The 27,236-nt window shown below is 37.6% G+C and overlaps 1 protein-coding gene across 1 annotated transcript in view; it reads left to right on the top strand.

The window, feature by feature from the left end:
* Positions 1-334: 334 nt before the first annotated feature.
* PLCL1 (phospholipase C like 1 (inactive)) overlaps positions 335-27,236 on the top strand; it is a 67,058-nt gene continuing 40,156 nt past the window's right edge. Inside the window, exons 1-4 of the mRNA XM_030916935.1 lie at positions 335-2,821; positions 5,447-5,650; positions 19,193-19,268; positions 21,739-21,848. Coding sequence (XP_030772795.1) covers positions 401-2,821; positions 5,447-5,650; positions 19,193-19,268; positions 21,739-21,848 — 2,811 coding nt within the window. The 5' untranslated portion in view covers positions 335-400. The remainder of the gene's footprint in view (positions 2,822-5,446; positions 5,651-19,192; positions 19,269-21,738; positions 21,849-27,236) is intronic.

A 27,236-nucleotide genomic window follows, 5' to 3' on the forward strand; every position in this document is an offset into this window, starting at 1 on the left:
ATTTCTGTTGCATATTTATTGGGAGTTGAGCTAGGTTGTTGAGGCACCAGCATGAGGTTCTTAAGAAATCTGCTTTAAGGAACAAATCAGAGTGATTTGTACTTAATACTTGATTTTGTTTCAAAGACCACACAGGCATCTGAAAAATAAGCTTTTGCCTGAATCCTATAATTTCAGCTTTCTTAGCAATTTCTCTTTTCTGACACAGTGAAAAGGTGAACTTTAGGCTAGCCTCTATTTAAATAATCACAATATGTGAATCGAAGTTTGAGGAGTTCATAGAGTGTTACTGAATTTATCTGTTTTCTAAAAGATATTGATTCATTCTTTTCAAATTATTTTACAGGATCCTTCAAACCAAAAATGTGGTGGAAGAAAGAAAACCGTGTCTTTCAGCAGCATGCCATCGGAAAAGAAAATTAGCAGTGCAAATGACTGCATCAGCTTCATGCAAGCTGGCTGTGAGCTGAAGAAAGTCCGGCCAAATTCTCGCATTTACAACCGTTTTTTCACTCTAGACACAGACCTCCAAGCTCTTCGCTGGGAACCTTCAAAGAAAGACCTCGAGAAAGCCAAGCTTGATATTTCTGCCATAAAAGAGATCAGACTGGGGAAAAACACGGAAACATTTAGAAACAATGGCCTTGCTGACCAGATCTGTGAGGACTGTGCCTTTTCCATACTCCATGGGGAAAACTATGAGTCTCTGGACCTAGTTGCTAACTCAGCAGATGTGGCAAACATCTGGGTGTCTGGGTTACGGTACCTGGTTTCTCGAAGTAAGCAGCCTCTTGATTTTATGGAGGGCAACCAGAACACACCACGGTTCATGTGGTTGAAAACAGTGTTTGAAGCAGCAGATGTTGATGGGAATGGGATTATGTTGGAAGACACCTCTGTAGAGTTAATAAAACAACTCAACCCTACTCTGAAGGAAGCCAAGATCAGGTTAAAGTTTAAAGAAATCCAGAAGAGCAAGGAAAAACTAACCACCCGCGTGACCGAAGAGGAATTTTGTGAAGCTTTTTGTGAACTTTGCACCAGGCCAGAAGTGTATTTCTTACTTGTACAGATATCTAAAAACAAAGAATATTTGGATGCCAATGATCTCATGCTCTTTTTAGAAGCTGAGCAAGGAGTCACCCATATTACCGAGGATATTTGCTTAGACATCATAAGGAGATACGAACTTTCTGAAGAGGGACGTCAAAAAGGGTTTCTTGCAATTGATGGCTTTACCCAGTATTTATTGTCATCAGAATGTGACATTTTTGATCCTGAGCAAAAGAAGGTTGCCCAAGATATGACCCAGCCATTATCTCACTACTATATCAATGCCTCTCATAACACCTATCTAATAGAAGACCAGTTCAGGGGGCCAGCTGACATCAATGGGTATGTTAGAGCTTTGAAAATGGGCTGTCGAAGCATTGAACTCGATGTAAGTGATGGTTCCGATAATGAACCAATCCTTTGTAATCGAAATAACATGACAACACATGTTTCCTTTCGAAGTGTCATAGAGGTAATAAATAAATTTGCCTTTGTTGCTTCTGAATACCCACTCATTCTTTGCTTGGGAAATCATTGCTCCTTGCTACAGCAGAAGGTAATGGTTCAACAGATGAAAAAGGTCTTTGGCAATAAACTCTATACCGAAGCACCTTTGCCCTCAGAATCCTACCTCCCATCACCAGAAAAATTAAAAAGAATGATCATTGTGAAAGGAAAGAAGTTGCCTTCTGATCCAGATATGTTAGAAGGAGAAGTAACAGATGAAGATGAAGAAGCCGAAATGTCTCGAAGGATGTCGGTAGATTACAATGGTGAGCAGAAACAAATCCGACTCTGTAGGGAGCTCTCTGATTTGGTATCTATTTGTAAATCTGTTCAGTACAGGGATTTTGAACTATCTATGAAAAGCCAAAACTATTGGGAAATTTGTTCATTTAGTGAAACAGAGGCCAGCCGCATTGCAAATGAGTACCCAGAGGATTTTGTTAATTATAATAAGAAGTTCTTATCAAGAATCTATCCCAGTGCCATGAGGATCGATTCCAGTAACTTGAATCCACAGGACTTTTGGAATTGTGGCTGTCAGATTGTAGCAATGAATTTTCAGACTCCAGGTCCAATGATGGACCTTCACACGGGCTGGTTTCTTCAAAATGGGGGATGTGGTTATGTTCTAAGGCCGTCTATCATGCGAGATGAAGTTTCTTACTTCAGCGCAAATACAAAGGGCATTGTACCTGGGGTGTCTCCTCTAGCTCTTCATATCAAGATCATCAGTGGTCAGAATTTCCCAAAGCCCAAGGGAGCTTGTGCCAAAGGGGATGTCATAGATCCCTATGTGTGTATAGAGATACATGGAATTCCAGCGGATTGTTCCGAACAAAGAACTAAAACTGTACAGCAAAACAGTGATAATCCTATTTTTGATGAAACTTTTGAGTTCCAAGTAAACCTACCTGAGCTGGCCATGATCCGTTTTGTTGCTCTGGATGATGACTACATTGGGGATGAGTTTATAGGGCAATATACGATACCATTTGAATGTTTGCAGCCTGGATATCGGCATGTTCCCCTGCGCTCTTTTGTGGGTGACATCATGGAGCACGTAACCCTTTTTGTCCACATAGCAATAACTAATCGAAGTGGAGGAGGAAAGGCACAGAAGCGCAGTCTTTCAGTGAGAATGGGGAAGAAAGTTCGGGAGTATACCATGCTCAGGAATGTCGGTCTTAAAACCATTGATGACATCTTTAAAATAGCAGTTCATCCATTACGAGAAGCCATAGATATGAGAGAAAATATGCAGGTAGGAGAAACATCCCGCACTCTCCTTCCCTATTCCTGCTTATTCCTACCCTTCTAATGTTTTATTAATGAACTGATTTGCAAAAATTTATCAGAAAGATTGTTTAAGTCTGGACGCGGTGACTCATGCCTGTATCCCAGCACTTTGGGAGGCTGAGGCCAGGAGTTGGAGCCCAGCTTGGGAAACATGGTGAAACCCTGTATCCCTAAAAAATACAAAAGTTAGCAAGGTGTGGTGGTGAGCATGTGTAGTCCCAGCTACCCAGGAGGCTGAGGTGGAAGGATTACTTGAGCCTGGGAGGTCAATGATGCAGTGAGCTGTGATTGTACGAGTGCACTCCAGCCTGGGCAACAACAGAACAAGTCCCTATCTGAAAATGAAAAAAGAAAGAAAGATGTGTAAACCTGTGTACCATTGAACTAAGTTCAGTATTGTCTGTGATAAAACAGATATATTTTATGTTTCTAACTGTAAATGCTGTGTTAAGTTCGGACTGAACTAAGATGTAGCAAAATGCTGTATATCCATTAAATATCCTTAGTACAAAACTGAATTGATATATGGAAATGTGCATCTGAAACAATGGGAAAAAAGTAGAATATACAATATATGTGTAATAAAAAATTTATACAAACACACACATACTAATTACCAGTGTATATATAACATATTTGCAGATATGAACATGAGAGAGAATCTGAAGTGATATAAAACAAGTGTAATGCCTATTAGGTTACTTTTTAGTTTTAAATTATGTATAATGACAACAATAATAAATTACTTTCCACAAGAACAAGTAAAACTAAACAAAAAAAAAAAATCAGCACTCAAACTTGTTGAAAAATATTTAACCTTGTCTTAGAAATGTGGTTTAATTGAAAGAACATGGGTTCTTGATCAAATCTATCCCTGTGCGATCTTCAGCAAATTATTTCAGGTCTCTGCTCATCAATATTCTCCACATAAAGTAGAAAAATAATTATACTTATCACAAGATTATTATTAGAGTAAAATTAGAGTATATAGAAATTGACTAGCCTCAACATTTAGAAATTCAATGTTAAGTTTTCTTTCCTTCATTAATGCTTATAATCTGAGACAGTGTTAAACTTAAAAAAAAAACTACTTAATACACTTATTAGGCTAGTGTTATTAGATGCAAACAATAACAGATATTCACTGAGTACCTGGAATGTGCAAAGTGGATATTATTCAATTCACTTTATTTCTTTAGCTGATGTATTTATAATAATCCTCACCAAAAATCCCTGTTTTCAAGATAGAGAATAAATTTGAAAAGGTTAATACATTTCCCAAATATTGCAAGTTAACAAATAACAATGTTAGCCTTTAAATCCAGGACTGCCAGTATTTAATAGAACAACAGGGTGAGTATAGTTAATAATAACTGCACATTTTAGAGTAACGTAAAGAGTCTAATTGGATTGTTTGCAAGTCAATGGATAAATGCTTGAGGGGATGCCTACCCCATTCTTCATGATATGCTTATTTCATATTGCATGCTTGTATCAAGACATCTCATGTACCTCATAAATATATATACCTACTATGTACCTACAAAAGTTAAAAATTAAGGAAAATAAATCCAGGATTGCCTAATACCAAAATCCATTACCATTATCATTCACGTGATGCAGAACCATAAACCCATGACCCAGTTAAATACTTGTGGTGGGTTGTCTTAGCCACCATTTAAAAAATAGAATCCAAATAATATCAGCATATTCTATGTACCTTTTTCTGACATAATTCTAGTACTATTATAAATCCCTATGTTAGATTAGTTTTAAACCATTTCTGCATTTAACTTTATAGATTAGACTTTACATATTTTATATAATTCTTGAAATATGTACTTTGCATATTTTATATTATGTACTTAAAATACATAGAAGAAGAGTTATAGATAAAGCATATCCAGGTAGCATTGATAGTTTATATTATCTTAACATAAAGTCTTTGGGGTTAAGGATTTTTTGGAGTCTCATCAGTAGAAAAATGAAGGTGATCATTGTCATGAAATTCATGAGACACATAATAAGTTAGGTACTGTTTGCTGTGGGTAAAATGTAAAATAGTCATAATTTCTATTTCAAATGAATTTTTTGAAAAGACTGTAACATGGACAAATGTAGCTCTACATGAAATGTGCTTTCAGTGTGTGTGTCTGTCGGGTGCCTTTCTGATGAAGTGACAAAGGAATGCCATTGATTAGTCAGATGGAGGGTGGTGAACAGTAGCATCCTGCTACTTTAAGGAAAAAAGCCCTAGCGAAATACACCCCAGTATACAACCCCTGCCATTATGTTTTCCTGATCACCATGATACAAACCACACATGGCATTCATGATCAGCCAGTACTTAGTTGTGTGACTCTCCCAGTGCTCTGCTTTGAAAAGCACTGCATAGCCTTGTGTCCCAATCTGTTTTGCTTTCATGGGATGTTTGTGGTGATTGGTAAAAATTGAGCAAGGTGAAGTATAGTCATGAATTAGTTCTGTGTATTATCTTTTAAAAATGAATATACTTTTCTATAAACCTGGGAGTGCTGGGGATGATGTGTCAGGTGGTCAGAAGTGTGATTCCATGTTTTCTTCCTCACAGAATGCAATCGTGTCTATTAAGGAACTATGTGGACTCCCTCCAATTGCCAGTCTGAAGCAGTGCCTGTTAACTCTGTCATCTCGGCTCATCACCAGTGACAATACTCCTTCAGTCTCACTTGTGATGAAAGACAACTTTCCTTACCTGGAGCCTCTGAGTGCAATTCCAGATGTGCAGAAAAAGATGCTGGCTGCTTATGATCTGGTAAGAAATTGTGACTCCATGTTTTTTATGTGTGTGTGCATGTGAAATCATGAATAGCAGGGACTCCTTTGTGGAACTCCAGTGAATAACACAGGGTGACTACCTTTGAAACATGGATTGGAGGTAGCATGCCGAGCTGGCCCATTCAGCTTCCGCTAAGTCTCAGTGGAGACCTCTGAGAAAATGACTTGAACCTGGAGCTCCACAGGTTGTAAGTGGAAAAGCTCTGCTTTAGCAAAGAATGAATTATTTTTTAAAAACCCTCAAAAATATGTACACTCATCATCTAAATGACTTTAGAGTGCAATATAACCATTTAATTGTACACCTATAGGAAGTAAACATGTCTCAGTGCTGCCTTGTGATGGTTGAGACAAAATTTATATGGAATCTATATTTTTCCACTAATCCCTAGAATGTACCCCTTATCTTCATGGTCCAAAATGGGTGCTGAGCTCCAGCAATAATATCTGCATTCTAACCATCAGGAAAGATGAAAAGAAGTAAGACATAGCTTCTTCCTTTTAGGACATTTATCTGAAATAGAATAGATCATATTTGCTTTTATTTCATCAGCCTGGAGTTGACACATATCCACACTTAGTTGCAAAGGAGAATGGAAAATATCATTTCAAGGGGCCATATGCTAAATGTTGTCTCTTCTGTTACGAGGAAATAAAGGGAGAATGGATATCAAGGGACAACCAATAGTCTGCTACAGCGGTGAATAAGCAATTCACTTCCCCACCCCCCTCACCCAATAACAATGAAAAATGAAAAACAGTTAACCTTAAAATAAGTTTTAAATTAGAAATTAAGAAAATATAGTAAGATATTCCCCTCAATATTAAATTGACATTTTTTTTTTCTCTTTAAAAATAGTACCTTTGATCAAGGATTTAAGGAAGTGGATACCCTCATTCATCTACCTGTAGTGGAAAAATGAATTGATATAATATTTCTTGGAGAAACAATTGGCAATACAATTTAAAATGCTTATTAGTTTGATCTATAGCGTTCGTTTTCTTGAATTTATTCTAAGCCAATAGAGAGATGCATAAACATTTATGTTAATAATGTCAACATAGAAAGATTAGCTAAGTGAAATGTAATAATCTATATTATAGATTCCTTTGAAGATATTAAAATCATGTGTTAGAAGAATATTTAATGGTATGCAGAAGTCCTTACAATGTTTTGTAGAAAATTTGATTACAAAAAAATGGGCAATAGGATTTAAATTACATTTCTATGTATATGCACCTAAGTTGCTAGCAGGTTATAAATAGTGATTGTTTTTATATGAGAGTGAATTATATTTTCTTGTTTATGCTTTTCTATATTTTTTCTGTATTCACCAAACTCTTTATAATAAACCCAACTAATTGTATAATTGAATAAAATAAACCTTCAGGAAGAAAAGATGAAGATTTTATCATTAAAAAAACAACTAGAAGAAAGACATTTGAGGTAAATGTTCTATGAATGAAAAATGAAAATTTCCACAGGGCATGTTCTGCTTATGAATGACCATACCTGTTATAAACTGTACTTCATGGTTGCTAGGGAAAAGTTTACCTATTACCTGCATCTCATTTTTCATGAAATCAATTTTTTCAACATAAAATGGGGACTGAAAGCTATTCAGTGAATAGGTATAATTGCCATCTAAGAGGTGAAATTAGGGTACTAGTTGCCATAGAGACAGACAGTAGAAATCACTTATTCTTCCACTTCTCTTTTAAGCTAAGAAAGAGAAATCACTCGTGGCGAGGGAGCTCCCTGAAGCTGACCTGTAGTAAGCAGAAGGATACCTGGTCTGGGGCTGGGCAATTTCCATTTCACATCCCCGAGCGTGTGACAGTGTCTTGTTTTTTCAGTTTTATCTGCTGAAGCCAAGACTGAAATATTAGCCTTTTTCTCATATGTATTATTAAAATGCAAATTGTAATTGCAGGCAGAGCATGGTTTTCCAAAGGTTAATGTAAAAGGCTATGGTGGAAGCAGAAATACTTACAATGAAGTCTTTCATGTACAGTTCTCTATGGAAAACCATTTTGGGAGGGAATTAAGTGTAAATATCCCGACACCACATGGTAGACTTGGTAGAATTCAGAAGTGATTAAAAACACCGTTGTCATCTCTGTTGAGTATTTATTTTGAGGGATGGGGTGGTTGGGGACAGATACATGTAATGAGGATATTGGCCTTGAAATTAAAACACCATTTTTACTTTCTAGGATTTGCATTGTTATGGTTGGCATCCTTAGTGCTCTTAGTGTCTTACTGTTTGTATTAATCTTAAATAGGTCTTCTGAGATCTCTTCAGATCTAGAGTGAACATTTAAAAACATAGATCAAGGGTCTGGTTTACACCTGCAATCCCAGGACTTTAGGAGGCCAAGGCAGGTGGATCACCTGAAGTCAAGAGTTTGAGACCAGCCTGGCCAACATAGTGAAACCCCATCTCTACTAAAAATACAAAAATTAGCCAGACATGGTGGTGCACGCCTGTAGTCCCAGCTACTCGGGAGGCTGAGGCAGAAGAATCGCTTGAACCCAGGAGGCGGAGGTTGCAGTGAGCCGAGACTTCGCCATTACACTCCAGCCTGGGTGACAGAGCAAGACTCCATCTCAAATAAAAAATAAAATAAAATAAAATAAAATGAAATAAAAACAGATCAAATCAAGTCACTTTCCTGCTTAAAATCCTCCAGTGGCTTCCATTAAAATACAATGGAAACTCCTGACTGTGGCTTTACAAGGTCATTTAGGATTTGCCCCTGCTTGTCTACCTCACCTGCCTCTCCATCCTTGCCCAATCTCACTACATCTCCCAACCTCATCCACCTCTCCCAACCTCACCCATCTCTCCAGCCTCACCTGCCTCTCCCAGCCTCACCTGCCTCTCCAGCCTCCCCTGCCTCTTTAGTTTTACCTGCCTCTCCCAACTGTACCTGCATCTCCAGCCTCACCTGCTTCTCCTAACCTCACCTGCGTCTTTAGTTTTACTGCCTCTCCCAATCTCTCCTGCCTCTGTAGTTTTACTGCCTCTCCCAACTACACTTGCATCTCCAGCCTCACCTGCCTCTCCCAACCTCATCTGCCACTCCAGCCTCACCTGCCTCTCTCACCTGCTTCCCCAGCTCCATGTGCCTCTCCCAACCTCACCAGCTTCTCCCAGTCTCGCCTGCATCTCCAGTCTCATCTGCCTTTTCTAGCTTACCTGCCTCTCCAGCTTCACCTGCCTTCCCCAACCTCACCTGCCTCTCCAGTCTCATCTGCTTCTCCAGCCTCACTCCCACACCCTCTATTTTGCTCACCCTCTTCCAGCCACACTGGCTTTCTTTGCACATATTTATGGGGTATGGTGTGACATTTCCATACATGTATACAATGTGTAATGATCAAATTAGAGTAATTAGCGTATCCATCACCTCAAACATTTATTTCTTAGTGGTGAGAACATTTAAAATCCTCTCTTCTGGCTGTTTCGCAAGGCAGCTGTACTTACCACTATACCATTGACACCACCTCTTCTAGCTATTTGGAAATATACAATATATTATTGTTAACTATAGTCACTACTGTGCAATGGAACACTATAATTTATTCCTCCTTATCTCTTAATTCTTAGCTCAAATGTCATTTTCTCAGAAAAGCCTTCCCTAACTACTCTCCCCATCCATCCCTTTGTCACATAGCCATGTTTTATTTCCATCTTCCTGCTTAGCAGTATTGAAAAATACTTTGCTTGAACTTTTTAATTTCTGTCCTCTTTTACCCCTCAATTTGAATGTAAACTCCATGAGGTTAGAGATCCTGTCTACTTATTACTGTCACCTCTAGCACCCAAAACAATGTAGGCACATTAGCACGTTACAAGGTAGTGTTCATTGAATAAAAAGAATAAATAAAAGCATCTGTTGTTGGTGAAAATCGTGTAGTTTCCATCCTATAATTGAATATGTTTTATGATAAATTATTAAATCCCCTTGATTTTACCTTTCTGATACCACCCTTGCTGAATTGTTCCCTGTTTTATATTTGGCTAAAAAACTTACAGAGTAAGGCAAAACTATGGAGACAGTAAAAAGATTATTATTTGCCAGGGGCTTTGAGTCAGGCAGGGAGGGATGAACTGGTGGAGCACAAAGGATTTTTAAGGCAGTGAAACTATTCTGTATGATACTGTAATGGCAGATACATGTCATTATACACTAGTCAAAAACCTATAGAATGTACAACACAAAGAGTCAACCCTAATGTCAACTATGGACTTTAGCTAATAAGAATGTATCAATAGTAGATTGTCAATTGTAGTAAATATACCACACTAATGCAAAATGTAAACAGTAGGGAACACTGGGAGGTGGGGGTAGAGTTAGAGGGTGAGAACTCTGTACTTTCCATTTACTTTTTATGTAAACTTGAAACTTCTCATAAAAATACAGTCTAACCACCCCACCCCCCACCTACCACAGACTATTAATAAAAACTGATTTGGATGAATAAGGGAAAAAAGCAAATCCAGGATTTATTGCCTAGTGGTGGGGTTGGCGTGGGGAGAAGGTATTCCAAAATGAACGCTTTGGTTCAATTTAGACTTAAGTTGCTTAAATGTTTGGATTTCTCAAAAATGGTAATGAACTGCATAGATGCCATCCAAGAGGAAAAATTGTTACCACTAAAAAATGCAGAATATGTTTAGAATAAAAAACAACCTGAAATCTTTCCTGAACAGATACAGATGTTTTCTTTTTTCAGTATGGAAAGAAATAAATCAGGCAAGTTGAAAGCAAACTTGAGTCCATCAAATTATACTATTATTAAGGGAAAATAAAATAAAATATTCTAGAAAACACTGACCCTGAGTTCATCTGCACAGATTTTTCCCCTAAATTTAGCTTTCCCCATTTATTTCCCACTATAAATAAATAAATAAATAAATAAATAAATAAATACATCCCACTATTTATTACCAACACTTGCTCATTAAATATTTGAAAATATTTCCTCCTGAGGGTTTTAAAATTCAGTCTTAAAAGTCATTTTTTTCTCTCCTTTTTTTTTTCTTTTTTCTTTTTTTGGAAATGGAAGAGTCTCGCTCTGTCGCCCAGACTGGAGTGCAGTGGCGCGATCTCAGCTCACTGCAAGCTCCGCCTCCTGGGTTCATGCCATTCTCCTGCCTCAGCCTCCCAAGTAGCTGGGACTTTATAAGCACCCACCACCATGCCTGGCTAATTTTTTGTATTTTTAGTAGAGATGGGGTTTCACCATGTTAGCCAGGATGGTCTTGATCTCCTGACCTCGTGATCCGCCCACCTCGGCCTCCCAAAGTGCTGGGATTACAGGCGTGAGCCAATGCACCCAGCCTTAAAAGTCCTTTTAATATTAGTCTTGCAATTGTAATTCCATTATAGTAACTGTGTTGGTATCAAGAAATCAAAAATCAAATGTATTTGTAGCAAAATGGGCCTATTGACATGGCATAATTTCAGAAGAAAGGAAGACACACTCTCCCCTGTCTTAGCACATGTTATTTAAAGTGTACGTTTTCTGTCTGCTTCCTGGGACTTGAAATTTCAAAGTTACAACTAGCTCCCTAGGGTTAAGACTTTTTATCTATTTTAAATGCGGCAACATCCCTGTGAGTAATAACACATTGAGCTATTATTAATTCATTCATACCTTCTAGTGAATTTAGCAGATCCTGTTCCACAAGTGGGTTTTAACCTGGGAAAGAGAGAGATGGTAATGACAGAGGGTTCACCAAGTCTAGGTAAGGTGAAGGTGGGGTTGCTCAAAGAATTGCAATTTGCTTATGGGCAGCCCAGTTTACTATTACTATTAATACTCTGAATAGGATGTTGCTATGTAAATGCCTATCTAATATTTTGTGCAACTGAAGCAGAGATGACTTTGCTGATATAAAACGTGTCATGGCTGGAGGTGGGAAGTGTACAGCTTCTAAAACAGCACTAGAGGGAACTGGGAACACTATCAGTTAATAACTCTGGCAAGTAGAAAAGGCTCTAAAAGTCAATGATAGAATGGATGCCTCTTTCGCAAGCTAAATACACAAAGAGAAGAGCTGTTGGCATTGGATTGTTCACTACAGCGCCATTTCAGTGGCCCTCTGCTCATCAGGAAAGTTTTCGATAAACTGTCCCTGGAGCTTAATTTGAAATCAGAAGACCATTTCCAAGTGACTCTTCCATTTATTTTACTGTGATTCTTCTTTTTTGCCTCAGGTCTCTGAAAGAGCAAGCATCACTTCCCCACTGTGGATATTTACTTTCTCTGGAAAAATATCCCATTGAAGTAGGTAGTATAGTCACAGAGTCATTGTCTTTTAAGGCTCATAATGTCATATTATATTTGCAAATAAAAGTAATATGACTTTTTTTTCATTTAGGATTCATCTTAATTTGGGGGTTGTTAAGAATGAAAATTGGTTACAGAAAGAGTTACTTAGTGTTATAGCCAGAAAATGGAGATGTTTCATTTGATAAACATTTTCTGAACTCCTTTTAATGTGCAAGCCACTCCATTAAATACTGTGGAAGATTCAGCAGACCTTGTGCATCAGCAGCTTACCATCAGGAGATGTAACATGGTGAGGTACTACCCAGCCCTAGGAGTCTACGATTGAGGACGTGAACATGTTACTCATCATTTAACATGGAGTTGTAATAGCAGGTGATTAGATTGGAAAACATTTTGTGATTTTAGTAGGTCACTATCAAAACTAGTTTGTTTGAATGGGTTTGACTTTTTTCATTCTGCAATAGCGTTTGTAGGCATGTAGATTTAGCTCCAGCCCTAATGTTTTACTCTAGTCACATTTCTACATTTTATTCTATGTAATCAAAGATGAATGAACAAAGATAGAATCAGCACAGATAGTCGTGATAGAAAGAATGACAATTCTGTAACTCAAGATAAATAGGAAAATGTGTGGGAACACATACATTTGCCGCTTGTAAAATAACATTTTCTCATTTGATATGTCATTTTGTATGTGTCTTTAGGCTTTTAATTAGTTAACTAAGCAAGCATATTTTGGATGCCTACTATGTACAAGGCAGTGTGCAAGGTGCTAGAGAAAGAAATAGTATAAAGCAAAACTTCTGTCCTTGAGGAATGGGCAACCCTGATGGGAAAGGAAGACTTACACCTGAAAAGGGAAGGAGTAGTGACACGCAGTGTTCAGAGTTGACCACATGGTATTTTATGTCCTTAGTTGGAGTCTTAGATCATTTAGTCCTATGATGGACTTTTCACAGTGACTTATAACACACTTCTTCTACCCCTCTGCCACCTGGTACTCAGCAGAATTTTATTTGCAAATACATTTGAAAGAAAAATATTATCTGACTTTATATACTTTTTTCTTTAGATGGCTGAGCTTTTCCTTTTCAGTGTTCTCACCTTTCTAATTTTTCATGCAATCAAGAAGTATTTTCCTAATATATTTGATCATTTCCAGTATTTTAAGTTATTATGAAAATATTTGGGTAATATCTTAAATATATCATTCTGAAGTGGAATGGATACAGAAGGTTACAACTGTAAGAAAGAAGCCCATTTATTAAATAGGGAATCCTTTCCCCATTTCTTGTTTTTCTCAGGTTTATCAAAGATCAGATGGCTGTAGATGTGTGGTATTATTTCTGAGGACTCTGTTCTGTTCCATTGGTCTATATCTCTGTTTTGGTACCAGTACCATGCTGTTTTGGTTACTGTAGCCTTGTAGTATAGTTTGAAGTCAGGTATCGTGATGCCTCCAGCTTTGTTCTTTTGACTTAGGATTATCTTGGAAATGCGGGCTCTTTTTTGGTTCCATATGAACTTTAAAGCAGTTTTTTCCAATTCTGTGAAGAAACTCCTTGGTAGCTTGATGGGGATGGCATTGAATCTATAAATTACCTTGGGCAGTATGGCCATTTTCACGATATTGATTCTTCCTAACATTCATACACCCAACAGACACATGAAAAAATGCTCATCATCACTGGCCATCAGAGAAATGCAAATCAAAACCACAATGAGATACCATCTCACACCAGTTAGAATGGCAATAATTAAAAAGTCAGGAAACAACAGGTGCTGGAGAGGATGTGGAGAAATAGGAACACTTTTACACTGTTGGTGGGATTGTAAACTAGTTCAACCATTATGGAAAACAGTATGGTGATTCCTCAAGGATCTAGAACTAGAATTACCATATGACCCAGCCATCCCATTACTGGGTATATACCCAAAGGATTATAAATCATGCTGCTATAAAGACACATGCACACGTATGTTTACCACGGCACTATTCACGATAGCAAAGACTTGGAATCAACCCAAATGTCCATCTGTGACAGACTGGATTAAGAAAATGTGGCACATATACACAATGGAATACTATGCAACCATAAAAAAGGATGAGTTTGTGTCCTTTGTAGGGACATGGATGCAACTGGAAACCATCATTCTCAGCAAACTATCGCAAGAACAGAAAACCAAACACCGCATGTTCTCACTCATAGGTGGGAACTGAACAATGAGATCACTTGGACTCGGGAAGGGGAACATCACACACCGGGGCCTATCACAGGGAGGGGGGAGGGGGGAGGGATTGCATTGGGAGTTATACCTGATATAAATGACGAGTTGATGGGTGCTGACGAGTTGATGGGTGCAGCACACCAACATGGCACAAGTATACATATGTAACAAACCTGCACGTTATGCACATGTACCCTAGAACTTAAAGTATAATAATAAAGAATAAAAATAAAAAAGAAGCCCAAAGCATTCTCCAAAGGGGACTTCTGTGCTAACTTATTTAATGTTAACATAAAAGTTAAAACTTTACTATGGTAAGAACAATTTTTTTTAATTTGTTGTTTGAAAAAAGGAAATCAAAACAATCTAGAGAACATAAGTCAAGGGTTATTTAATCTTATACTAAGTCAGTTGGGGGGTGATTTGGAGAGCAGTTGATTGTGCTAGAGTGAGCAGGAATCCAGCAAAAAAGAGCTAATTGCTGTCTAATCATGCTTGCAATGGAACAAATACACTAGTAAGTATTGCAGTTAAGCCAGGTGTAATGGTTGGATTAAATACATTCTCTTATATCAGTGTTAGAACCAGTATATATTCAGCCTCAGGATGGGAAAGAATTGTAGTTATGTCTATAGTTCCCTAATTTAGTTTTGCTTATTGAAATCCATTTAAATTAAGATTGGGTTAAGTCAAAGATACTCTCCTTCCATCACTGTCTCTCATTGTGAAGTTTGTGTGGAACTCTATTAGTTTGCATTTCAAGAAGTATCTTTGCTTGTATAGTAATAGAACCTAAAAAAAGAATGGTCTGCTGGTGTGTGCCCAACCAGAGCTTGGTGTTTAAAAACAAGATGCTGTGCACTTGGAGCATGGAACCTTCCTTCACATATGGGTACAGCAATGTCTTTGGACACGTTTTCTGTATAAGGGGAAAATTATCAGCATCTTGAGGAGTGGCAAAATTTCCACTTGGTACTGGGATCTCTAGGACCATGGATATCAGAGATACATATCCATAAGCAAGTACTTCAGGTTGGCTATTTTGTGGAATTTTGTCCATGCATACCCAAAGTTCGCTTTGCATTCTTGAATGTTCAGGCTTTGTAACACTTTTGGTTAAAGGTAGTAAGGTAGTCAAATTGGCCTGAAAATGCTGGAGAAGGTTTACCAAGGCTACTCACTTGGAAGTTTTATGAAGGAGCTAAACTGTAATGACAGCTAGATAAAAACAAATATTTCTAATGACTACTCAAAGTATAGCTGACAACTCTTTGGGGAACAAAACAACAAGAGAAAAAAAATGATCTGTTTATGCCAAAAGGGCTCCCTGAAGTAGATTTTGTCACCATTGTGAACATGAAGACAAACATCCTCTGACCTGTTGTGTGTGCGAGTTCACTTGTCCTGTGCCATTACAAATCAGGCTTGCAAATGTGATGCATTAGTCCCAGGATGGAGAGCTCTGCTGCATACACCAAAGGCAGTGGACTTTCAGTGAACATGCAAATATTCTGACTTTACACTTGTTTCTGTATGACTGAGAGTTGATCACATTGACAGGTTTGATTGCTTAAAAACAAGATGCCAACCTATTAGCAATGCTTTTATTTGCTTCATTTTAAATATTTAAGGAACTCGAGAATTAAAGGAAATAATCTTCATTCTAGTTAGCAACTATATATGTAAGAGCAATCTGATTTACAAATGTACCAAGTTTAATAAAACTCACCTTGTTTTAAATGATCTGAAAAGATGAGCCACTGCAGAACCATAAAATCAAAACCCAGTTGTTGTTGTTGTTGTTGTTGTTTTGCTTAGAAGGAAAGTAAGAGCTAGAGGAATTATTCCAGTGTTCTGAAAAGGAGAGGACAAAAAAAGTCTAGAGTAGTGTAGCTTTTTATTGACTCACATTTTCTCGAGCAATAGCTTCTCCAAAGTTCCTGACTCCTTCCTGAAAAAGCAGAGGACTCAAGGAAATACATTTCTTCCTATGTTTCATATGAAAAAATATTTATCATGGTTGGTATGTGTTGTGAATTGGACTTGGAGGGAAAAGCAGTCATGGCAAACTTTATTTTCATGATGCTTAATTTGATGAATGTTACTTTATTAAGTGTTTATCACCAACTTGCACTTGCAATAGGAATTCTACACTTTAATATGGTCTGCTCCTCAAGAATGCCTAGATTCTAGTCTAAATTATTTCACTAACTATTCGTGTGGTTTTAAGCAAGCTAACTTTTAGCTCTTTTTTTTTTTTAATCTATAAAATGTGGTTGTCCATGATAGGCTGTCTGTAAGATGACTTCTAAGTAGAAAGATTTGGTTCTAGGAATTTAGATCTAATTCAGGATAAAATGGGAATCTGTGAAAGATTTTTGAGTCCTGATATGATGAAAGTGCATCTTTTCAGTATTATTAAATAATTACATTGACTCTGCAATGATTCTGGGCAATTAGTTAAACTTCTTACTGGAAAGAGCTGGAAGGATAGTTTCTTCACAAAAGCTGAACAATTTAATCCATCTTTGAGTAACAGTATCACTGCCCCCTTCAGTAAAGTTTTCTTTTAAAAGACATAATTTTACTCTTAACTAGTAACTTTACACACCCCTGCTCTGGATACATCTAATGCATAAAGTAATGTCAACCTTTATCTGGGTAAGTCCTCTATTCTTTTAGAGACAAAGCCCTGACAAGGAAATAAGATGCATTAGGAGAGATTCATGTGACAGAACCAGAGAAAAGCTCTTTGTATTACTACAACAGGCAAAGGCAACTAGCAGCTCAGGCTGAGACATCAGATATGTAAATCAGGCCACTGCCAGATTCTATCGACTGAGTCAACCCAGCCGTCATGGCTGAGTCGTGCTGACTTCCAGGCTCAGGGATTATCTGAGGACATCTTCTCACCTTCTCTGCTTGGCTTTTGCGCTTTGTGTTTTATTTACATCAGTATCAGTTAGAGATCTAGGAAGGAGATGAAACTCAAATCGACCATTTTTTCTCCCTGACAACTTAGATAAATTACTTAGTTGAAAGGAAAATTTGAAATTTTTGACTTAAATTGTGGTTTGGATTATTGGTGCATTTTAACTATTCATCTCATTTGTTTTTTCTATAGCTACTAATAATTGAAAGCTGACTGCAGAAAATAGAATACATTTATTATTCTCGATACAATAGAAGCTGTTGACATAGAGAAAATTGAATGCCCTTATGAAACAATTTCACATGAGCAATGATTTTATGTTCTGAGAGTATTAATGATGAAATATGTGAGGGCACAATTTGGGACTTTTATTACTAAAAGATTTCAGGTTATTTCTGAGGAATCTCAAAGAGAAGCTTGTTTTGAGGTAAAATTATACTTGATTATCTCTTTATGAGGTTTATTAGACAATGAGAAAAAAAGAAACAACTTATACTACGGGGTTAACAAATACTTATTTGGGGGCTTTTGAAAAGAACTTGAACTATAAGGTTTTGGAGTATGTTTTGATCCTAAATTTATTTGACCTCAAATAAGCATGTAATAAAGTTTTAACATTTGTTTTACTTTCTGATGTTTGAGTATTATATTTCTATAGGGGTAATCCTGTTAAAAGCTTTATGCTTATTTTTCAGTACTTAATTTGAAAGAGAATTAAGAGCATACAAAATTACAGAAAAATGAGGAAGCCTAGAAAAAAAAAAGAGTGGAGAAATCTAGAGACAAAAAGAGAGATGGGAGTTCAAAAAGATAATTACAAGTTTAAGAAGTGGTCAGTAATAAATAAAATGTTTTATTGCACACACATATGTGGGTAGTAGAGAGGGAGAAGAAATCAGTATCACAAAAGTAAAACAGGGAAAAAAAGTGATTATGTAAATGGATGGATGCATCTGGGAATACAAAGCTGAATAAGATTGAGTCCCTGCTCTACTGGAATTACAATTTACTGGAGAAGCAACAAGATGGAAGAATATAGGTAAAGAATAAATTATAAGATAGAAAATAAAAAATTCCATGAACAGATTGAAAAAATAGAATGTTTTGGGAATATGGGGAGTGAGAAGGAGACAGAAGGGGAAATCGGGAAACTAATAGAGAAGAGGGCACTGAAGTGAGCTTTGAGGCCTGTCAGGATTTTGATCAGGGGAGATGGCTTAAGAAGACTTCCCTAACAGAAAGAAATGTGTGGGAGGAGGAACAAGTAGGGCGCGTTTAGAGAAGCGTGATTCATCCATGTCAAATGAGACTTAGGGGAACTGGAACACCATAGCTCTAGGTTAGAAAAATTTTACTTCATTCAGTAAGCAAGGGAGAAAATGACAAAGCCGGGAATTAGTTAGTACTGTACTTTTGGATGATGATTCTGGAAGTGGCATTTAGGAAGGAGTGAGATGGGAAGGACCAGAGCCTGCTGGTAGCTGAGTGGGACTTCAAACCCACCTTTGAGTGCTACACAGGGAGCTTTGAGAGAATTTGGAGAAGATAGGAGATACTTCATTTTTTTGGTGGGAGTGGGGTTGGGGAGAGACAGGGAGGATAAAATGGAGCAGATAATATTTTTAAAGGTGACTTTGCTGCCTCTGGAAGGATAAACAACCCTATTCTTGTTCTCATTGCTATTATGTTCCAATACCACTTGCCTTGATATTGCAGTAATCTTTGGTGTTAAGGGAGTGGAATTAGGTATTTATGATTATGACCTGGGACATAAGGAATGTGTGTACATTTATTCGACAGCTACTTATTTGGTGCCCACTGTGTGCCAAGCGTGTTACACAAAGGAGTAATCATAAGGAAGGTGACACTAGCCTCAGTGTTAGGATGAATGGGGGTTGGAACAGAGCTCATCCTTCCCATCCCATCTGTTGTGGTGAGACTATGACTTCCTGTTACTGGAGTTACCACGTGGGTCTTTCTGTATGTCATCTTCCCAATGAGCCAGTTCAAGGATTCTGACAACTACCTTTTTGATGTTTGTTTTGTAACAGATGATTCAAGAGAGCCGGTTTCTCATAGAAATGGCAGACACAGTCCAGGAAAAGATTGTACAGTGTCAGAAAGCAGGTAACTGTTTTTAATTTTTTTCTGTTTCTTTTTCCTACTTTGTTTAGAAACTGTAATAATTCTTGGTAGATTTTTTTTCAAAAACTTTCTGCTGCTTCTCTTAAAATTCAATTATTTTATGGCATTGCTTAACTGTACTTTAAGTTACACTTTAGTCTTTGTTTAGTACAGACAAAATCCAAGTGATAATAGGTGGGTTATATGTGAGTATACAGGGTTGGGGTGGTATCTGAAGATGTCTAGAGGGATGAGGGATGAATCTAGTTTTGTTGTCTGGAACCCCATCAAAATCTTCTACTGCTGGTATTGAAGCTATGGTTCCATACAGTCCCTTAAAACCCACTTTAATTTTACAATTGGAACCAAAATCGTATTAATCTTCTAGGCTTTTGCCCCATTACTAGTTTTCACTTTAGATTTCGATTTGTTGTTTCTTTTTAAGTATGAGATGAGTCACATATCTGTGAGAGTGCACTTGTTTATTTCTGTTCACCTTCATCCACACCCTTGTGCTTTCATCTTCTGGATCCACAGCCTTCTCTATCCACACACACGATAGTGATGATAATGATTATGATGAGGAAGACGACAACAGTAGCAACTGCTTGATACATATGCATATGCTATACCAAGCACACACTGTTTTACTCATGACAACTCTGCAAAGTAATCATCATTATATCTGATTTATAGATGAGGCACCTGAGATTCTGAGAGACTGAGTGACTTACCCTAGGTCCCATATCAACACGTGGTGGAGCTGCCCTTTGAATTCAGACCAAACTTTTAAAATGGTGTTTTTCACTGACTGACCAGCAGGCTTAGATGTTTCTGTTGACAGGAAGCACAAAAATAATAATACCTGATACTTACTTGATGCCAGGCACTGCTCTGAGATCTTTATATGTATTGATTCACTTAAACTTTACCTCAATCCCATGAGGTAAACCCACTTGTTAACCACATGTCACCAGTGAAGAAATTGAAGCCCAGAGATGTCAGGGTCTTTCCTAGACTCACATAGCTAGTAAGTGGTAGAGCTGGGCTCCATGCTCATGTTCTTTACTATGCACTATGTCTGTGATGTTAGCACCAGGAAAGTTAACATGGTCTTAGGCTACATTAATAAAAATATAAAAACTAGAACAAGGAGAATGGTGGTAGATCCCTGACCTCATGTGGGCTTCTCCAAGCTTTTGAGTACATGTTCACTCCTGGAGACAGGTTCCCACAGAGCTCAGCTCCAGGAAACTGGGCAATGCAGTGGCCTTGCTTGGATGCCGTCCTTAAAGAAGAGTTTCATTGGTAAGCTGAATATGTTTGAATGGTTAACCTAGAGAAAACTTGAAGGGATTTTACCCAATATCTTTCTTCAAATATCTCAAAGCTTGCACTGTAGAAAAGAGTTTAGACCTTTTTGGTCTGTGTCCAGCTAGCACCAAGGAGTAGAAGTTCCAGGGAAGAAGTTCCAGGGAAGCTATGACTCGATATCAGTCATAGCTTTCAGAAGATGGAATGAGCTGTTCATAAGAGAATGAGACTTCCGTCTTTAAGGTGCTAAGACAAAGGCTGAAGAAACATGATGGTGATGGTTTTCATAGTCTTCAAGCTCAAGTAGATGGTTGAGCTAAAAATACTTTAAGGTCATTTCCAAATCTGAAACACTTGGGTGTTTCCCAGAATGGTATTTTTTAAAAAGTCTTTTTATTTTTAGTCAACATTGCTAATTACTTATTGTTATCTATGTGGGCTCCAGGGCCTACTATTAAGCCACAGGAATGGTTCATAAAGAAAAACAAGACATATGCATTCCTCACATATGGTTGCCATGGACACATCAGACCATTTCATGCATAAACCAGGAAGAGGACAAACAAGATCGATGTAACCTGTTGGAATAATTTGCCTCTTACTTATTTACTTAATAAATTTTTTTTAATTTTTAATTTTTGTGGGTACAGAGGTATATATATTTTTAGGGTACATGAGGTGTTCTGATACAAGCATGTAATGTGTAACAATTATATCATGAAAAATGGGGTATCCATCCCCTCAAACATTTCTCTTTTGTGTTACAAACACTCCAATTATAATGTTTTAGTTACTTTTAAGAGTACAATTAAATTATTATTGATTATAGTCATCCTGTTGTATTATTAAATACTAGGTCTTATTTGTTCTTCCTATTTTTTTGGACCCATGGAATTTACTTTTTTACTTCTCATGACATTTTCTATGGCTCCTGGCTGTTTTAAATGCAATTTAGTCCAATGCATTGACTATTGTCAATTTGTGCATAAGGACACTATTGGTGGGATGAACAGAGTGAAAAGGATGATTCAATTTAGGGATTTGGAAATTATGAGAAGACAGGAATGCGAAATTATATTTTACTGATAATATTTTCATTATAAGATGCCCATTTTTCTGAGATATATACTCAGATTTCTTATGCATTCTTTCTTCAAAGGGATGGAGTTCCATGAAGAACTTCATAATTTGGGGGCAAAAGAAGGCTTGAAGGGAAGAAAACTCAACAAAGCAACCGAGAGCTTTGCTTGGAACATCACAGTATTGAAGGTAGATGAAACATTCAGAAGTCCCCTGTGCCTTTACTTTTCTCCTCCTCATCTCTCCAATGTGTAGAGAAATGTCAAGGATTAAATATGATGGTTTGGATTTTTTAACCTCTACTTTAGATTCAGGGTTACATGTGCAGGTTTGTTATATAGGTAAACTGCATGTCACAGGGGGCTGCAGTACAGATTATTTCATCACCCAAGTAATAAGCATAGTATGCAGTAGGTAGTTTTTTGACCCTCTGTCTCCATCCTCAAGTAGGCCCTGGTGTCTGCTATTCCTCTCTTTGTGTCCATGTGGTCTCATTGTTTAGTTCCCACTTACAAGTGAGAACATATGGTATTTAGTTTTCTGTTTCTACATTAGTTTGCTTAGGATAATGCCCTCCAGCTCCATCCATGTTGCTGCAAAGGACATGATCTTATTATTTTTTATGGCTGTGTAGTATTCTGTGGTGTATATGTACCACATTTTCTTTATCCAGTTCACTGTTGATGGACATGTAGGTTGATTCCATGCTTTGCTATTGTGAATAGTGCTGTGACAAACAGACACGTCCATGTGTCTTTATGGTAGAAGGAATTATATTCCTTTGGGTATATACCCACTAATGGGATTTCTGGGGTCAAATGGTAATTCTATTTTAAGTTCTTTAAGAAATTGTCACACTGCTTTCCACATGGTTGAATGAATTTACATTCTCACAAGCATTGTATAAACATTCACTTTTCTCCACAACCTTGCCAGTATGTGTTATTTTCTGACTTTTAGCTATTCTGACTGTGAGATGGTATCTCATTGTGGTTTTGATTTGCATTTCTCTAAGGATCAGTGATGTTGAACACCTTTTTATATGCTTGTTGGCTGCATGTGTGTCTTCTGCTGAGAAGTGTCCATTCATGTCCTTTGCCTACTTTCTAATGGGGTTGTTTAATTTTGCTTGTTAATTTAAGTTCCTTATAAATTCTGAATGTTAGACCTTTGTTGGATGCATAGTTTGCAAATATCTTCTCCCATTCTGTAGGTTGTTTGTTTGCTGTCTTGATAGTTTCTTTTGCTGTGCAGAAGTTCTTTAATTAGGTCCCACCGTCAATTTTTGTTTTTGTTGCAATTGTTTTTGGTGTCTTTGTCATGAAATCTTTGTTAGGTCCTATGTCCAGAATGGTATTTCCTAGGTTAGCTTCCAATTTCAATCTTCTGCACATGACTAGCTAGTTGTTCCAGCACCACTTATTGAATAGGGAGTCTTTTCTCTATTGCTTGTTGTTGACTTTATTGAAGATGACATGGTTGTAGGTGTGCAGCATTATTTCTGGGCTCTCTATTCTGTTCCATTGGTCTATATATCTGTTTTTATACTAATACCATGCTGTTTTGATTATTGAAGCCTTGTAGTATCGTTTGAAGTTGGGTCATGTGACGCCTTAAGGAATGTGTGGCTTGATCTCTAGGTTCATACTCTAGGAGATGGGGAGCTGCATACTGGAATTGACATGGTTTTTGCCTTAATAAGGCAATGAGGTTTTCGGTGCAGGCAGGGTACAGCCCATGTGTGAGATTAATTTGCCTGGTGTGTGTGTGTGTGTGTGTTTACTCACATGAACACTTACGTTCAAGTTAATATGGCTGTTCTTATTTCTGGAAAGAATAATGACAAATGCTTCTGGGGAAGATTCCAACACAAATGATTTCGAAGAGACAAAGTACAGAAGAATATCTAGGGCCATTGAGGATTTTTATTTTAAGAACAGTTCCTATAAATACATTTCTTTTTGCAAATAGCTTTGGAAGTAATTTTCTTGAGAATATGATTTGCTGTCTGCTGCACATTAATTTTAGGATTTTGAAGTAAATATGCCACCTTTTATATTTTCTTACATGAAAAGAGAAATGATTTAGGCAGACAGAATATATTCTTGATAGCTAAATGGGAGAAAAATAGCTACAAAAATTAATAATTGCTGACATTTAAAGAACACTCATTTTGTGCTAGGTACTGTTTTATGAGGTTTATATGAATTAACAATTTAACACTCACACCACCTCAGTATTGTTATTAATCTCATTTTACAGGTGAAAAAACAGAGGCATTGCAAGTCTGTGTATATTTCCTTAGGCTGCTCAGCTAGTAAATGGTGGAACTAAAGTCTGAGCTCAGGTAGTCTGGCTCCAGACCCTATGTCTTTAACCTGTGCTGCAGAGATACTGCACATGTTTATGTGAAAGTGTTAGGTTAACTGTAAAACATACTACAAATGTCTATTAAAAATTCAATCCACAAGTGATAAGCCCCTACTATGCATTGGGCTCTGTGTTAGGCATTGGGGATACATGGAGATCACGAGATACAGACTCTGACCTCATGAAGTTAGCAGTCTGAGGCCAGTGGAGGAGGGGAATGGATAAGGCATCATTTGCTTAAGGAGCAGGGATGACCTAGAGCTGTAGTGTTAAAGAGGTGCTTATTATAACCCTAGATTATAATGTGGCAGTGTGATCCCTGATATAAACACTTTATGTTCAGGAGATTTTTATATGGGCTTGTTAATGTACCAATCACAGGAAGGTACTAGGGATCCAAATAACAAGAGGATTACCTGGGTCTCCAAGACTAGTCTATAAGGAGAGACAGACATATAATAATGGCCATCGATTGTTCAGCACTTAATTTGTGATCAGCACTCAAGGCTAGGTACTTTATATGTATTTCCCCTTTCTTCCTTGCCACAACAGTGCAATCTTGCAACATGACATGCTGACTCTGGTAGGACTCTCTCCATCTCACAAATGAGGAAATTGAGGCTTGTGGGGGGTTGAAATTTCTTGCCTGGAGTCACACAGCTAGTAAATGGCCAGCCTGCAATTTTTAACTCATGCCCATGGTTCTATCCACTACAATGTTCTGCCTCCTCTAAAACTCCATCCATGTGGCTGAGTCCCTGTATTAGTCTTTTCTCATGCTGCTAATAAAGACATATCTGAGAATGAGTAATTAATTTATAAGAGAAAGAGGTTTAATTGTCTCACAGTTCAGCATGGCTGAGAGAGCCACAGGAAACTTACAATCATGGTGGAAGAGGAAGTAAACATGTCCTTCTTCATATGGCAGCAGCAAGGAGAAGTGCTGAGCAAAAGGTGGAAAAGCCCCTTATAAAACCATCAGATCTTGTGAGAACTCACTCACTATTATGAAAACAGCATGAGGGTAACCTCCCTTATGATTTGATTACGTCCCACTGGGTCCCTCCCACAACACATGGGGATTGTGGGAACTACAATTCAAGATGACATTTGGGTGGGGACACAGCCAAACCATATCAGTCCCATTGGGTCCAGGCAGCCTAGTGCAGAAATAAGAATGCAGACCCCGTGTGATTACCTGATAGTGGTGAGACTAGCCAAGTTGTGTTATCTCCCTCAGGGTGGTAATAATACTTACATCCCAGAGTTTGTGAGAATTAAATGAGATAATACATACAAAAGATGTAAGTCACAGTGCAGAAAACTAGACAGTATATATGTTAGCTGTTAGTTTTGTTTGTTTGCCAGGTGAGGATGAACATGGAGGAGCTAGTTTTTGTTATTTTTGTTTCTTTGTTAACTTCTGACTTAAGGCCACTTAGTGTTGTCAGAGATTTGTTAATGTGTCTGGTTTAGTGACAGAAGCTTATTGCTAGATGTGATTGAGCAAATGCTGTTCAAATTATTCCAAGATAAAGCTTTTCAGACAGAATTGATCTTCTATTATTATAACTCACATACTATAGCTGCTGGTATTTCAGCTTGAGCACCAGAGTAGTGGACTACTACTCAACAAGAGTAGAGAATATTTCCATACTTCCTATAGCTCCTTTTTCTCCTCCATTGAGTTTGGGGCCTGTTAATCTGGTGTCCTTTCCTCAAGAACTGGACAAATGACCTCCTCTGAGTTTGAATTGTTAGCTGAGAGAAAAAGAACCTGGGCTCTGCTGAAGACTTTTTATTCCAGTGGTGCTGCTCTAAGAAGACATCTTTTTCTATAAGATTCTTCCTTTAGTTCTTATGCCTTAGATCTGAAATACTTGGTTCCTACTTGATTCTCCAGCCTTGCTATTGGTTTACTGAGCTCCTCAAAGTCTTTTAATAAATACTCTTTGTTTATAAGCTTACTAGATTCAATTTACCCTTGCTTCCAGTTGGTTGAATGATTAATAACCATCCTGGAAAGACATAATCACTGAATTAGGAGGCTGTGGCATGACTTACCTATACAATTCTGCATTGCCTACTGAAAAAGTTTCCTTACACATGATTTAGACTAGTATTCCCCACTATCTAGAGAGAGAGAGTGGGAATTAACCAATACTGGTTAAATATGTTGGTTTATATTTCTAAAAAATATTTAATTCCAGTGTAATTTCCAATAAGTAAGGAAGGAGCTGGAAAAAAATGAGAAATGTGTCCTCAGCCAGTTGGGGGATTGACAGCATGGAGTGGTGCAAAGGGGCATAGGCTTTAGAGTAAATTGAGCTGAGACTGAAAAATAAATTGTTTAATGTTTTCTGCAGTTCAATATTACATTTATCTGATATTAAAAATGACAGGGAAGCTGAAGAAAAAATTGCAGAAAGAAACATGACTAACTCTACAATATAATGAATAAGAATTATAATTACAGTGTCCAAATTGTTCCAGAGACCAGGACTTAGTATTTAGCAAGGAAACTGAAATCCAGGTGGTTCTGGAAGATCCCATACTTTTGTTTTTTTTTAATTCATATTCTAGCACCTACATGGGTCCAGTGTAGGGACTTGCTTAGCATATGTTTTGCATTTTTCCACACTTTTGCCATATGTTTATATCCAACTGTAGCAGTCAATTTCCTCTTCCTTTCTTTCTTTTTCACTATTGTACACAAAATTGGTCTCCTTACATAGCCATTGTATTTATTTAGGATGATAGGATGACTCAGTCCTCGGTACCTTTTCAAGACAATCACTGAATCAAAATAACTCCATTCCATTCCACCCTCACATGTTAACAGACCTTTCCCTCTGTTTCTTCTCCATGATGTCCTTCAAAAATGAGTTTTGTGTCTTAATCTGTTTGTGCTGATATAATAAAATACCTGAGACTGGGTAATTTATAAACAACAGAAATTTATTTCTCACAGTTCTTGAGGCTGGGAAGTCCAAGATCAAGGCAGGAGTGGGTTTGGTGTCTGGTGATAGCACATTCTCTCCTTCCAAGATGGTGACTTCTTGCTTCATCCTTCAGAGGGGAGAAACGGTGTCTCCTCAAATGGCCAAAGGGAAAGAAAGGCAAAATAAGGCAAAGGGCCTAGATAGTTCCCCTCAGCCCTTTTATAAAGCACTAATCACCTCCTAAAGGCCTCACCTCTTGATATTA

This window comes from Rhinopithecus roxellana, chromosome 14 (assembly GCF_007565055.1).
Source record: "Rhinopithecus roxellana isolate Shanxi Qingling chromosome 14, ASM756505v1, whole genome shotgun sequence".
Taxonomy (NCBI): domain Eukaryota; kingdom Metazoa; phylum Chordata; class Mammalia; order Primates; family Cercopithecidae; genus Rhinopithecus; species Rhinopithecus roxellana.